Genomic DNA, 13,825 nt, shown 5'->3' with positions numbered 1-13,825 from the left:
AAGATACCCAGTCCCTACCAGGCTCCGTACGTCATTGGAAAAATACGTAGAAATCGGCCAAATAAACAGATAACATGTAAGAGGAGTTAGCCAACCGGGGAGTACAGGTTGCAACCAATGGAGCGTGACAGGCTAGTTGATACCAAAAGGGCACGTAACTGGAATAAATACTTAAACCAGGCTAAACATGCCCTGGGGGTACTAGGTCTACTAGTATACTGGGCGTTATGACGTCAATAAGAAGCCAACCTAATCAAAGTGACACACGCGGTGTTCAAACGTACTAGTATTCAGGCGGATATGGAGCGTTGGCGCGGCCGTGTAGCGCTGGTGACCGGCGCGTCTGTGGGCATCGGGAACGCCACAGCCCGGGCACTGGTCCAGCAGGGCATGCAGGTGGTGGGGTGTGCGCGGGACGTGGATAAAATACGGGTAAGTGTACATGCGGGGACACGGGTCAGCTTGGCAGTAGTGTTGGATACATTGTATGTAACAGTGTGTAGCTTTCAATAGCGACCGTCCTTGGTTATAGAAAGAGAATTCCAACTGTTTCGAACTGGATCATCGGCTATCGGTGTATCTAATATCCATGTAGATAGTGGTAAAATCTCAGTTTAGCCTACTCCAACACAAGAAAGAGCTCAGGCTGCTTGGTTCTATACGCTTTGATATACCCGGAAGCTGGAAATGGCAGCACTCGACGTCGGATCTAGAGGCCGTAGGCTATAGGGCGAACCTATAAGTTTTGAAAACGACATAATTTTGTCGAGTGTCACCTTTATATATATATATATATATATATATATAGGTAAAGGGATAACTGACTGAATTCTTTGTATGACGTATTCAAGTAATAGAAAACATGATTTAAATCTTGTTATGAAAACTAGAAATGGCGGACCGGTGAGAAGTAATGATTAGTTCCTACCAGATAGCAGCTCGACCGGTCCTACAGCGATCGCGCGAGTTGTCTCCAGCTAAAATTGGACCTCACCGTCAAATAACAAACGATGCCAAATGATCCTCCATATGTACAACTGTTGCATGTATACTTCAACTTATTGAATCTGGGGGTTCAATAAGTTGAAGTATACAATCTTTGTGCATTAAACTTTGACTTGACTTGACTTGACATGTAGCCAATTGTCCAAGTAAATGTATGGCTTGTTTCAATTTCAATTTTTCAATTTGCTTGATTCGAGAAGGTGCCTCAAGCACATTAAAAAGGAAGGGCTAGCAACCATGTAAGAATATACCCTGCTAAGAAACAACACGGAAACTTGCTGGCCTATGTGCCACTAGGCACTTCAAGGGTCTGAGCGAACTGAACTATCCCAAACTTTCATTGAATATTTCCTGCAAGAAACTGCAGCAGAGCTGCAGCAGACAGGTGCTGCAGGACGGCTGTATCCTGTCAAATGTGACCTGACAGTGGAGGCTGAGATCAGAGCCATGTTTGACAACATCGAGTCCGAACATGGCGGCGTGGACGTCTGTATCAACAACGCCGGTGTGGCCACCAAAGATCGGATTCTGTCCGGGAGTATGGACGCGTTCAGGACCATGACAGACGTGAGTGTTGTGGTCATGTTTTCGACCAGAATACTCAAAAGTAGTTCTGTTCGTTCTTTGAACTGGCTATATGTGATATGACTCTAAAGAATTTTACTGCGAAAGGTACGTACGTTCCAAACGGCAGTATGTGCAAATGAGTACCCTGCAGTTTTTGTTTGTTCCGCTAGGTGAACATCCTGGCCCCGACCCTCTGTTCCCAGCTGGCTGTACAGCAGATGAGGAAGCGAGGAGTGGACGATGGACACATCATCACATTGAACAGGTCTTTAAGATTGACAAAATATGTCATCAGGTGCACGTGACGTCTAGAATTCTTAGAACTGCAATGTGTTCTGTATTCCTTTAGATGGTAACATTATGTATGCACGGCCCGGGCACTTTAAACATTAATTGTTATGTAGGGATGTCCCTATAGCTCAACAGGTAGCAGCCTCACAGTTGAGCTACAGGTTTCAATTAGTTGCTAACTCGGTTGGGGCTGTAATTGTCTTTCGGAAAGGACGTAAAATGGGGGTAATGTGTTCGAGGGGGTGCAAGCCCTCCCTCGCCCTGTAAGAAATACACTCAGACTTCTCAAACAGCAATGAAACTTGCTGCCCTGTGTGCCACTATATTGGCACTATACGGGTCTGAACAAACGAACTGTTATATGTTCCATTCCATAGTATGAACAGCAATATTTTCTCTGTTGATATTGTTATACATATGTGTATAAGGTCAGACATTTTTTTCATATGACAATGAATGATCCTTTTTTTTTATTCCAGCATGTCCGGCCATCGCGTCGGTGGGCTGACGTTCTATTCCATGACGAAGTTTGCCACCAAGGCTTTAAATGACGGTCTGAGAATGGAGTTAAAAGACATGAAGTCACACATCAGAACCACGGTCAGTCTTACACATTTAACTCTGATTTTTTAAATAAATCTCTCTGGAATACGATAACACAACCTTTAATCTATTGACACAACAAAAGTAAAGAGAATTTCGTAAGCTCTACTACATTTATACATGTATATACAAGCATGGAAACAAACAAGTGGATACAAATGGATTGACCTACGTACAAGGATATATAGATATGAAAAAATCAACAGGAACCAACGAGAGATAAGTTAATGAAATGGTTTTATAAGAGGTATGTGTGTACCCAAGATTGTTTGATAAATGGAGGATTTCAAATCAAAAGTCTCGCTGTTCGATGGAAAAACAATTTGTGAACTCCTTGCACGCACACTTACATAGCCTAGACTGCCCAAAATCTCATTCAGTTTCCCAACCGCATTACGTGGCGTCATCAAGTGGGAACTGTTGACCTTCCTGATTTGCTATTATTTGTTTCCGTTGTCGACAGTGCATCTCTCCCGGACGAGTAGAAACTGAGTTCATTCCACGTATATATAAAGATGATCCCCAGAAGGCTATAGACTTGCACGCCGCGATGGAAGTAAGTTTGTTGTTTGTTTGTTTTCCTTCCTTGAAAACGGAGGTATTGTTTTCTGTCTGTTTGTCTGTTTTTTGTTTGTTTGTTTGTCCTGGTGTGTTGTTCCCGCTGGCCAGTGTCCATGGTTGACACGGATGTCGGGAAATGGTGTAACGAGACTTGCAGGATGGGAAAGCTGGTTTGACCCGTTGTTTGATCAGGAAGGCAAAAAAAATGCACAGACAGAATAAGCGAGAAATTTTCAATAATGAATTTTTAAAAAGTCACAACAAAAATGTATTTCCCGGAGGTATGAGATTTTTGATTTCTGCCTTGATTTGGTTTGTTGTGAGAAGGCAGACATTTTGTTCATTGATATAAATAGATTAAAAAAAGGTCAATAAACAATAAACAGTCAAACGGATGACGACAACTTTAGCCTGTAAAAGATGAGCAGCTGAGAATAAGACGACTCGACGAGGACACAGAGTTAAGTACATTCGAGTTCGTACGGATTGTTCAAAGCAGTCTGGTTACAGAAAATACATTATTATTTTTATAACCACAGTGTGAAAGAACATAGTAATAGATGTAAAACTGTTCTGTGTTGCTGTACATTTCAGTGTCTGCAAGCCAAGGACATTGCTGATACAGTTCTGTACGTTTTGGGTGCCCCACCACACGTGGAGGTAAAGTATACATACTCCATGCTATTAATATTGTTCATGAACTTACCTCATATACAGTATAAGTGACCACCGCTGTATATAAGGACTACCTGGCCAAGTGACAACGTTTTGGTGATCCCTTAGATAATTCTTTTTTCACTTCGAAGCATTATTTTAGAATCCTGACTATAGTGATTACCTTTCAACATAGACCAGCTTTTACACGTTCCCTCAGTGGTCTTCTTGGGCACTTTTGATTGTACTTACTTGTCAATTTAAGTCGTACAAATAGTATTGAATAACAAAAGACTGAAAAAACACTACGAGGATACGAAAACCACAGCAATCGTGGTGAAAGAATGAAGGAAAATCAGTACAGTCTTACTATAAGAACCATGATTAAGTGATTTTTACGTCTGAACTACAGGTCTAGGATAATGATGAACATTGTTGACGACATCTTTTCTGTGAAATAAAATAAAAATTAAAAAACGATAACTAAAAACATCGACGAAGTTTCACGGGCTGTGGTTTCGTAAAGCTGTGGAGTTAGTCGTGTTATATATATATATGTTTTTCAGGTTCATGATGTGATGGTACGGCCGACGGAGCAGAAATAGTATCGCTACTTCACCTAAATCCGCAGGGTAACATATATCCGGGATTTTGTTTTTAAACGGAGTATTAACGGAAATATATGCTAGATGCAACATCAGTAATACCGCCAGAAATGAAAACTAACGTATTCAGAAATGGTTTGGTAACCCTGTATTCGAAGACGACAATGTCAACAACTTTTCACCCCAGAATGGAACAGACTAACCTCGTTATGGGGAGATTTAAACTACCGTGTTCGTTCACTGGAACAAATCGTGTGACAAAAGTGATCAATAACATCGCAATGTAACAGAAAGAAGTGGTGGTTTATTTTTTTGCCGGATTGGTGTCAATTAACTCTTACTGAAAAATGCATCGGATTTAGGTAAAATAGCGTTACAGTCGAATAAAGCGATGCTCACGTAGATATAAGGTGATTTTGACGTAGGTCTAGGAGAATGATGAACAATGTTGACTAATTCAATATTAACATCACAGAAGTGTGATTGGCTGTTGTTTTGTAAAACTGTGTAGATGATCGTCTTGTTGATGTTTTCCAGGTCCACGATGTGCTGGTACGACCCACAGAGCAGGGATACTAGTAACAGAGGTGGCTCTGCAACATATACACTAGTAACTACTGGATATATTGCATACTGAGAGGAACTATAAACACCAATTTAGAATAAACCAAAGACAAGAAATGTGTGTACTACACATTTGTGAAAAATTAATCAACGTTAGTCCAGTAAAGTAATCAGGCACAAAAATGATCGTAAATAAAGATAGTGATCAGTTTTACTCTGACATTGCAACCATACTTTGTTCCAGTGTTGTTTTTACGATATTTAGAGGTTTTAGTCATGTAGAAATATTTCGGATTGTTTCAGATGCATGTATATCTTGCTCTTTTGGTTAATTTCATCAGAGCTACCAAAAGGACAATATGGACCGATATTATTGATGAAAAATGATCACAAAGAACAATAAGTGTGCTGCTACTCCTGGCTTGGCTTCGCTGGCGATGATTTCAAGACACAATAGGCGAAACCAAGGGTTTCCTTTGTTCTGCGAAAGTTCCATAATCCACCTTATTGGTATAACGTTATGATAGGCATTTCAAATCTGTGACATTTGGGAGTCATTTGCATGATCGATATATTTCATGGAGGTAACATTATGAGGTCTCCGAACTCGTTTGTTTTAGTGGGACAATATACGATAGGCATTTCATACTTGTGACATGTGTAAGTTAGTTAAAGGTGTAACGTTACATAACTGTGCATGAAATATATAAATGTAGGAATCATTTAGTCTCTACCAGACTAACAGCGTCGGCTATAGAGAGAACATTTGCCGGGGGACTTTGGCCATGGAGGATAACATTTCCATCCTCTCTCCGTAGCCTACTCCCTTCATACAATTGACTCTATTTGGCCAATTTCTACTATTTTCCCAGCGACCCGCAGAGACTGGTGGAGGCTAGGAATCATTTGCGTGATTAAAATATTTTAAGGAGGTATGAGGTCTCCGAACTCTTGTCTGTTTAATGTTAAGAAAAGTGGGACAACCTCGCACGAAAAGAAAAGACAAGAAACGTTGAGATGTCAAGGCATCGACCAGAAGTTCCCATCGCCGTTGCCATATTCATGAGAACTGCTAGATGTCGCTGTTGTGAGGTCAGCGGGTCACGACTTGTGTGTTTAAGTCCAAATCAATGTCGGATATGAAACGTTGGCTCGGCCGTGTAGCGCTGGTGACCGGCGCGTCTGTGGGCATCGGGAACGCCACAGCCCGGGCACTGGTCCAGCAGGGCATGCAGGTGGTGGGATGTGCACGGGATGTGGACAAAATACGGGTAAGCTAGTCAGGAACAATGTTAAATTCAAATTCAATGATTACCAGGGTTTGGACCCCGACCCCTACCGGCCTTTGGATACCCCCGTTGCCAATTGGCACAGGATGGCTGTTCCGATCGAGGAGGGGTTGTGGGGAAGGGTTTGATGACAGCCAAATCGGGTTACCCCCTCTGTCCTGCTGTCCTGTCACAACCCCAGCCCCCCCCCCCCCCCCCCACGCCTAAGAGTCCAGTCCGATGCCCCCCCCCCCTCAGTTATTTGTTACGCTTGGACTAAACCTTTTCAAAATTTTCTTGAAACTAGATCCAGTAAGCACAATTTTTCACGACAGGTCTTGCTAGCTTCCTTGCCCTTTGAGACATGCAGAGCTGACCTAGATTTCATAATATGGCGCCTGGCATACCCAGTCACCCATTCTTCTATCAATGACTGCCACGCCCAATTTTGAACTTCTATATGCATCAATCAGGTGCAAATGTATATCCTGGCCAAGTGGACTTTACTTGCACGGGGACGGCCCTATGTTCCAACAGTGGGTTTGTGGAAAAAGCTGGCCTGTCTACCAGGCAGGCCACCAGGCCAGTCTACCGGACCTGTCTACCACGTCAGCCTTTTCAAATACCCCATTCATATCCCCACAAACTTTCACGAAGATGAGATGCAAATTTCGCAAACCCTCCAACAGTCCTGTTATCTGTTCTGACAGCCCTAGAGGACAAGGTTAGGGTCAGGTTTGAGGGTGTCAAAACAAGGGCAGCGGAAAATAGGGCTGTCAGAACATAGCGCTGTAACCGCTTGTACGATGTTAGGACTGAGTCTCTTTTTCTGTATGTACATTTAGTTCAGTTTGTCAAATTAGCCAAAGAGCATTGTGACAGGATCTTGCAAGACAAAAATAATCAGCTGCATCTGTTTTTTCCTGCAGGAAACTGCAGCAGAGCTGCAGCAGGCAGGTGCTGCAGGACAGCTGTATCCTGTCAAATGTGACCTGACAGTGGAGGCTGAGATCAGAGACATGTTTGACAACATTGAGTCCGAACATGGCGGCGTGGACGTCTGTATCAACAATGCCGGTATGGCCGTGAAGGCTCCTCTGCTGACCGGTAGTTTTGAGGCATTCCGGACAATGACCGATGTGAGTCTTCTGTCTATATTCTCTGTATCTTTAGATAACTACTCTCGTGCTTTTATTACCTCCATGTAAATGGAGGTATGGTTTTCAGTCTGTGTGTTTGGTGTGTGTCAGTAGTTATTTGAATATTGTAGAGTGACAGGATGTAAGACAGAAGATGATACATGTATAAGCAGAGATTTGGCAGGATAGGAGGGTTGGCTTGGCCTGGTTCCAAAGTTTGTCCAGCAAGTTTGTTAGGAAAATGCATAGACAGAATCAGTAAGAAATTAACGGTAATGAATAATATAAGAGATTTACAAAAAATCACAGGGATATGAGATGATTTCCTGTTTACATGGAATCATTTAACTTCAAGCTTTGTACTAAATCAGCCTTGTAACCCCCATTAACATTAATCCACCGGGCTTCATAGATCCGTCACTTTGAAAAAAGTTGGTTTTGAGAGCTCTCTAGTTCAGCACCCCCCAGATATGACAGTTTAGACATACAGTAGTGCATTATACTGGGGGATGCTGGGTTTGAGATCTGTTTGGACGTATCTTTTTAGGGTGACAGATCTCACCTTAAAAAAGTGAAGCTTGTACTGATTCCATTTTAAATTTATGACATTATTTGGTGAAAAGGTTTAATGACAGTTGGATTTGACAGGGCTTTCAACTGCTTATAGCAAGGAATCACTATGTATCATTTCTTCTGATTCTACTTCGAATTCTGTCTTCTAGTTCTACCACCTTTTCTAGGCTTCTACTTTGGGCAAGCAATTACAAAAGTTCCTGGCACACAGTGTCAAAATTAGTAGCCTGCAGTTTTTGTCTGTTCTGCTAGGTGAACATCCTGGCCCCGACCCTCTGTACCCAGCTGGCTGTGCAGCAGATGAGGAAGCGAGGAGTGGACGATGGACACATCATCACATTGAACAGGTTTTCTATTCATTTACGGAGATTTTATCATAGGCGTTGTGTTGGCGTAATGGTTAGGGTGTTAAGCCCAGAACCCAAAGGTCCTGGGTTCGAATCCCCCGACATGCCACCAATGTTGTAGACTTGGGAAAGGCACTTAACAGGAGTTTCCTCACTCCACCTAGGTGTAAAATGGGTACCTGACTTCAGTTGGGAGGCAAAAAGCAGTGGAAGGAGAGGAATGGACTCCACCTTCCAATACCATGCCCTAGACACCGAGTATAAAAACGTTCTGCTCCTACGGCCTCAAAAATGCTTTGGTACTACCTTTACCTGCCATTGAGATTTACCATATTTGTACTCTCATCTCCCAAATAAACGTACCGGTACGTTTATTTTTTTCAGCCTCAAAATCCACCCAGTACGTTCTTATTTTGGACAGTACGTTTATTCTTTTTTTTAAAGATTCATTGGGGCTTTGCTTACCAGAGATCCCCAATATAACGAAAGTTTATTTTTTTCCCCATATTTTCCCGATATTTTTGCTCCTAAATCGCTACTTTTAGACCAAATGACGTGGATTTCCCCGCCGCTACAATGACCCGGCATTTGTGAAATCCTGGCCGTACTAACATATCGGTCGATCTCGCTACAAACTAAACGCTGTTATTAGGGGAAAATAAGACGGCACAATGAAGTTTTGAAATGTATTTTTCATATACACAACTTTGACAGTCTCTATTTACATTGTAAATCATAGCACGCTGATCAGAAAACAAATTACATGAATATGCCAGGGCTGCACCGTGTTTCAAGTACGCATGTAAAATTACTCTACTCACGTGAGATCAAGGAGCCAAAACTTTGAAAATTTAAAAACACCACGTAACAATTGTGTCTTAGTATTAACAACTGTATAATCACTTTCAAAATATACCAAAAGGTTTCAATCCTACCACAAACATGAACATTTAGTCCTTCGAAAATCGCCACAGTAAAGACGCACGGCCGTGAGTCCGTGGGAAAGTTTCTCATGCATGGAAGAGCTCACCTCGTCGAAGGGGAAACACTTTTTTTAAATCTAGACATGAAACTCCTTTGCCTTAGGCCACAGCAAGTAAATTTTATGGATGACATCAGCGCGCTCATTAATTTTCGCCTGATTTTGAAAAAAAAAACAAGATTTTTTTACCCTTCAGCAATGGTCAACATATGGAAAATGATACAATTTGTCGCAAACTACAGTCAGTTCTATCGTAAAAACGTTCTAGATGCCATAAAAAGGCATTTGAAAATGTAAGAATTGTGAAAACTCCGTACAAGTGCATTGTACAATTATTGTGTATGCAAGCTGTAACAAGATTGCTCGTTGTCACCAACTTACAAGAAGAAACTGTGCTGCCCTCATGCCAAACTTGTAATATAGTGTGTAATTTCTGTGCCATTATTATCAACAACGTGAAATCCGATGTGCTTATCTTGAATGAAGTGAACTGCTAACAAAATCAACATTTCATTGCCCTCCAATGATATGTCCGACAAAGGCTCTGTGTTGTGCAATTGCTTGATATGATCCAGCAACGTTGAGGCTCAATTGCTCGAATTTGATGGCATGTGTTGACACAGTGTTCCAATGAATACCCAGTTGAATATAGTTGCTGCCCAGGTGTTCCATTGCATATGAATGCCCATGATGGTATGACATGTTTACTGTTGAATCAAGGTGGTCTTATATTATATATGAAACGTCATTGGTTGAATACAGGAACAAAAAACCTGTTGGTCGTGATTTCATATTTTGTTGCCGCAAGTCTTGTTTAACAAGATTCATGATCTCAAAATTTGAAAATATAGGAATCTTGTTTTTTTTTACCCGCCTTGTTTTTTTTTCGCCCTATCTCATTAATTTTGGAGTCTGCGGAGGATGTCATCCATAAAATTTACTTGCTGTGGCCTTAGTCAAAACTGTAAAGAATTTCAACAAAGAGAATTTTGTGTAATAAAGTCTATACACAATTAAATTGCAATCTAGTCAGTGTTATTATCACATACCAGGTGACTATCATCTATTCAAGATGTCAATCCGGAGACCGAACTGTAAGTTTTGATCCATTCATGCTGAAAAGGACCCCTACTCTTTTCGATAAGTGTGTTGGGATCTTTGATGTGCTCTAGGTGTGGGCTACTCAAACATGGGACCTCCAGCTTTACCTATTTCCTCAATCTACTCAGGTGTAAATGAGTACCTAGCTTTGGATAGGGACGTCCTCTCAGATGTGACGTAGCTGGAGGTCCTGCAGCTGTGTTTGAGGAGAGCCACACCTTGAGCAGGGTAAAGAACACACCTCACTTATTGAAAAGAGTAGGGGACCATCACAGTGTGAGTACTAGTGGATCAAACCTTATATCCTGGTCTTATGCAGCTTGGTGTGTTATTTGTTATGCCACAGGCAGTTTATCAGTTATGCAAAAAAAAACAAAAAACTTTCTGTATCATTGCAGTATGTCTGGTCACCGTATTGCTGGCGTTGCATTTTACTCCATGACGAAGTTTGCCATCACAGCCATGACTGAAGGGCTGAGGAGAGAGCTGAGGGAGATGAAGTCACACATCAGAGCCTCGGTCAGTCTTGTACATGATACTTCAACCACTGAGTTTTACAATTTCCTGCGAAGGTAAACTTTAAAAATAATGGCTGTATAGGAATGGTATGTAATGTGCGGATAGAGTTCTGATCACAGTGTCTTCTCTCTCATTCATGAAGGTGCCTGGACTGCCATGGAAGTGCTTGTGCTGCCAATGACATAAAAATACATTTGGACAATGGTTCCTGATTACAATCAACCATAATAAGTATTATTCATAGGCATTTATCCAAAATATACACCCTTCCCATGTTAGTGAACCTTACAAATCATGCCACCAGGTAATCAATTCAATTTTGTGCCGGCATCACAATATACATGGCAGCTGTTTCATAACCTAGCTGGCACCATGACTCAAAAGTATTATCATTGTGATTATATACAAGTACAAGTTATTGTGATGTTCGCTTTATTTGCTAGAAATAACGTTTTGCACGAGCCTAAAACATCACCATCATTCCCCCCTGTTTCCACAGTGCATCTCTCCTGGAGTAGTGGAGACGGAGTTTGCCACACGTATGAATAAAGATGACCCACAAAAGGGTCAAGATCTTTATGCCAGTATGGAAGTAAGTTTGTTTTTTTAGTTTCATCCTCCTCTTGTAGTATAGTCTAATTGATTAGATCTTTCAATTTTGACCAATAATGATAAAAATGTAGAATGTCAAAGTAACAGTAAGAGATTTAAAGAAATCCTATGTGTTTTCATTTTCCAGTGCTTACAGGCCAAGGACATTGCTGATTCAGTTCTGTATATCTTGGGTGCCCCACCACATGTAGAGGTAAGCTATATGTACTCCAGACTTGCATCATACATACATAGAGAAATGCTACATGGCCAGTAGAGCTTTCCCATAGCGGATTTACAAAGTCTACCGGGGAATACTCTGCTAAAACGGCTTCACAGACACGATCTTAGGGACATTGGCCACAAACCAGCTGTCATGCAGCCATTAATAGAATTGCCGAATTGTTTTCTCTTGGTAAAACTGATTGGCTTGTATCAAATAAGTCAAGGTCATTAATGTTCATAACCAAGACAGCACACAGCGTTCAATGTGTCGGATCTGTGGGTGGAGGGCAACCTCGGCATCACCAAATACTGGCCGAACATACGAAGATACTAGCTATCACCCTCTTGCAAAGCCAATGGGTTTTTTGTGCACGCCAGGCTAAGTGGGTTGTGTGAAATTTGCAATCTGGGCATTGATTGGCTTATGCAAAATCATCATCATCAGGTTGTGACAAGTTCACGAGCGTTCATGCAAAATAAGGCTCATTAATGTTTATTGAGTGTACCTCACCAGAGTAAATCCAGACGAATATGGATGATGAATGAATGTTTATAACTAAGGGGCCCTAACTAAGAACGAGCCTGTGAAGCATGTTTAGCAGAGTATTCCCTGGTATAGTTGCCACAGGAAAAGTCTGCATAGGAGAATGCATGGGCAGGTACTTGTCTACATACTCAAGTGTAGATCATTGTTCCACTGCATAACCAGAGTCACGACTGTCACGCTGATATTGTGGTAATGTACTGTACAGAAGAAGAAGAACAATTACTGTATTTCAGTTGTAGTAAAGCATTTTTTTGTGTACATCAATCATGAAGTTGTTATAATGAACAGTAGGAAAAGTATTGTAGTTGTCATAATGAAGTGGATTTGAGAAATCATTTCTGTGTTTTTTTTTTACAGATTAATGACATTTGGATGAGGCCAACCGAGCAGACCATGTAACCTTCTCCCTGCTGCCTATTAAACCAAATGGCTACTTCAGTGTGCTAAAGGTTAACAAACAGGATCTTCAACAAAAACTGCTATATATAGTGGAGCATGAACAAGAAAGGCAACATTTGCAAGCAAATGCACAATGTTAACAGTCACGTAGTCAAGCCTAACAAATGATACTGCTCTGTTTATTCTTACTCATAAACATTCATATATATGGTGACCAGCCCCTCCCAAGCTCTGTCCTGCCACGTGCTACATAATGTAATCAAACACCACAGGGGGCCTGCTACACCTCCAATAACGGTGGTGATAGCCTTCTAGTTCAGCTCATTGGCCTCATTTGACTTTGGAGGAGAAAAACTAAGCAAAAAAACTTTCTCTTCCATGAAAGTAAGCATACATTTGCAGTAAGTGAGATATTTCTGGAAGCTACCTGAATAATGTAATAAAATTATCATAGTTTCCACTCCATTCTGATATCCATTTTTGTATAACAAAATTGATAAATGCTACCTGCTCACATCTTCAGTTCTCCATTCAAGAGTACAGGCTCATCTCTGTTAGAAAATTCTACAATTTTAGGAGGTCTCTAGTGTCAATGCATTTTGTATACCCGTTTGTGCTTTTATTATCATATGAATATTGTCAATGATGGAGACATATATGGGCTGAACGCTATCTTTACTATCTTTTGCATTGGTCTTGTAATTGTAGTCTCACTTGTATCACTATCAGTTCCAATTATCATGTCTTCCTACATCAGCTTGGGCCCGATAACTATGTTGGAAATGATTGTACATACGATTTTCCAACATACTAACGTTACATAGCAATAAATATATGATAATAGTAATAAAGATGATGATTAGTTTTACTATGTCAATGCTTCAGATGCATGTATCTTTTGCTCTTTGTTTCATTTCATCAGAGCTATCAAGAAGGACAATATGGACCAAAATTGTTGATGACACAATGATCACAGAGAACAATGTCTCAATACGTGTGCTTCTAGTAACAGCGCGAAAACAAATACAAACAATGTAAGCAATAAAAACTATTGCCATGGCATAGATTGAATGTTTATTGTAAGTGGTGTTCACCAGTCGGATAATCTTCTGTTGGTCAGAGAGCCAAGACAGCGGCTTATGATCTGTCTGTACTGTGAACCACCTTCTGTATAGGTAGTATCTGAACTAGCTCTATCGCAAAGGCAATCCCATAGCTTTCTTTCACAGTTGTTGACCAGTGCTCAACGGTTGGATCTCTCAATTGCGTGCTAGCTGTTCTTAT

At 41.1% G+C, this 13,825-nt stretch overlaps 1 protein-coding gene across 1 annotated transcript; it reads left to right on the top strand.

Moving 5' to 3' along the window:
• Positions 1 to 229: 229 nt before the first annotated feature.
• On the top strand, positions 230 to 13,412 carry LOC136434162 (uncharacterized). Its single transcript, XM_066426928.1, has 15 exons — positions 230 to 432; positions 1,303 to 1,572; positions 1,743 to 1,837; positions 2,343 to 2,463; positions 2,930 to 3,022; positions 3,622 to 3,687; positions 4,824 to 4,864; positions 5,723 to 5,744; positions 5,948 to 6,121; positions 7,048 to 7,257; positions 8,083 to 8,177; positions 10,659 to 10,779; positions 11,279 to 11,371; positions 11,519 to 11,584; positions 12,500 to 13,412. Exons 1-15 carry the CDS (start codon positions 301 to 303, stop codon positions 12,539 to 12,541), a joined length of 1,641 nt encoding a protein of 546 aa, XP_066283025.1. The 5' UTR covers positions 230 to 300; the 3' UTR covers positions 12,542 to 13,412.
• Positions 13,413 to 13,825: the final 413 nt, after the last annotated feature.

The sequence above is a fragment of the Branchiostoma lanceolatum genome, chromosome 4 (genome assembly GCF_035083965.1).
Source record: "Branchiostoma lanceolatum isolate klBraLanc5 chromosome 4, klBraLanc5.hap2, whole genome shotgun sequence".
Lineage (NCBI taxonomy): Eukaryota > Metazoa > Chordata > Leptocardii > Amphioxiformes > Branchiostomatidae > Branchiostoma > Branchiostoma lanceolatum.
This window is presented reverse-complemented; position numbering and strand designations above follow the sequence as displayed.

Bases quoted from the DNA above. Each gene is read 5' to 3' on its own strand.
- LOC136434162 (XM_066426928.1), top strand. From the start codon at position 301: ATGGAGCGTTGGCGCGGCCGTGTAGCGCTGGTGACCGGCGCGTCTGTG. The intron at 1,838-2,342 runs GTCTTTAAGATT...TTTTTATTCCAG, and splicing joins CACATCATCACATTGAACAG to CATGTCCGGCCATCGCGTCG. The intron at 3,688-4,823 runs GTAAAGTATACA...GATGTTTTCCAG, and splicing joins GTGCCCCACCACACGTGGAG to GTCCACGATGTGCTGGTACG.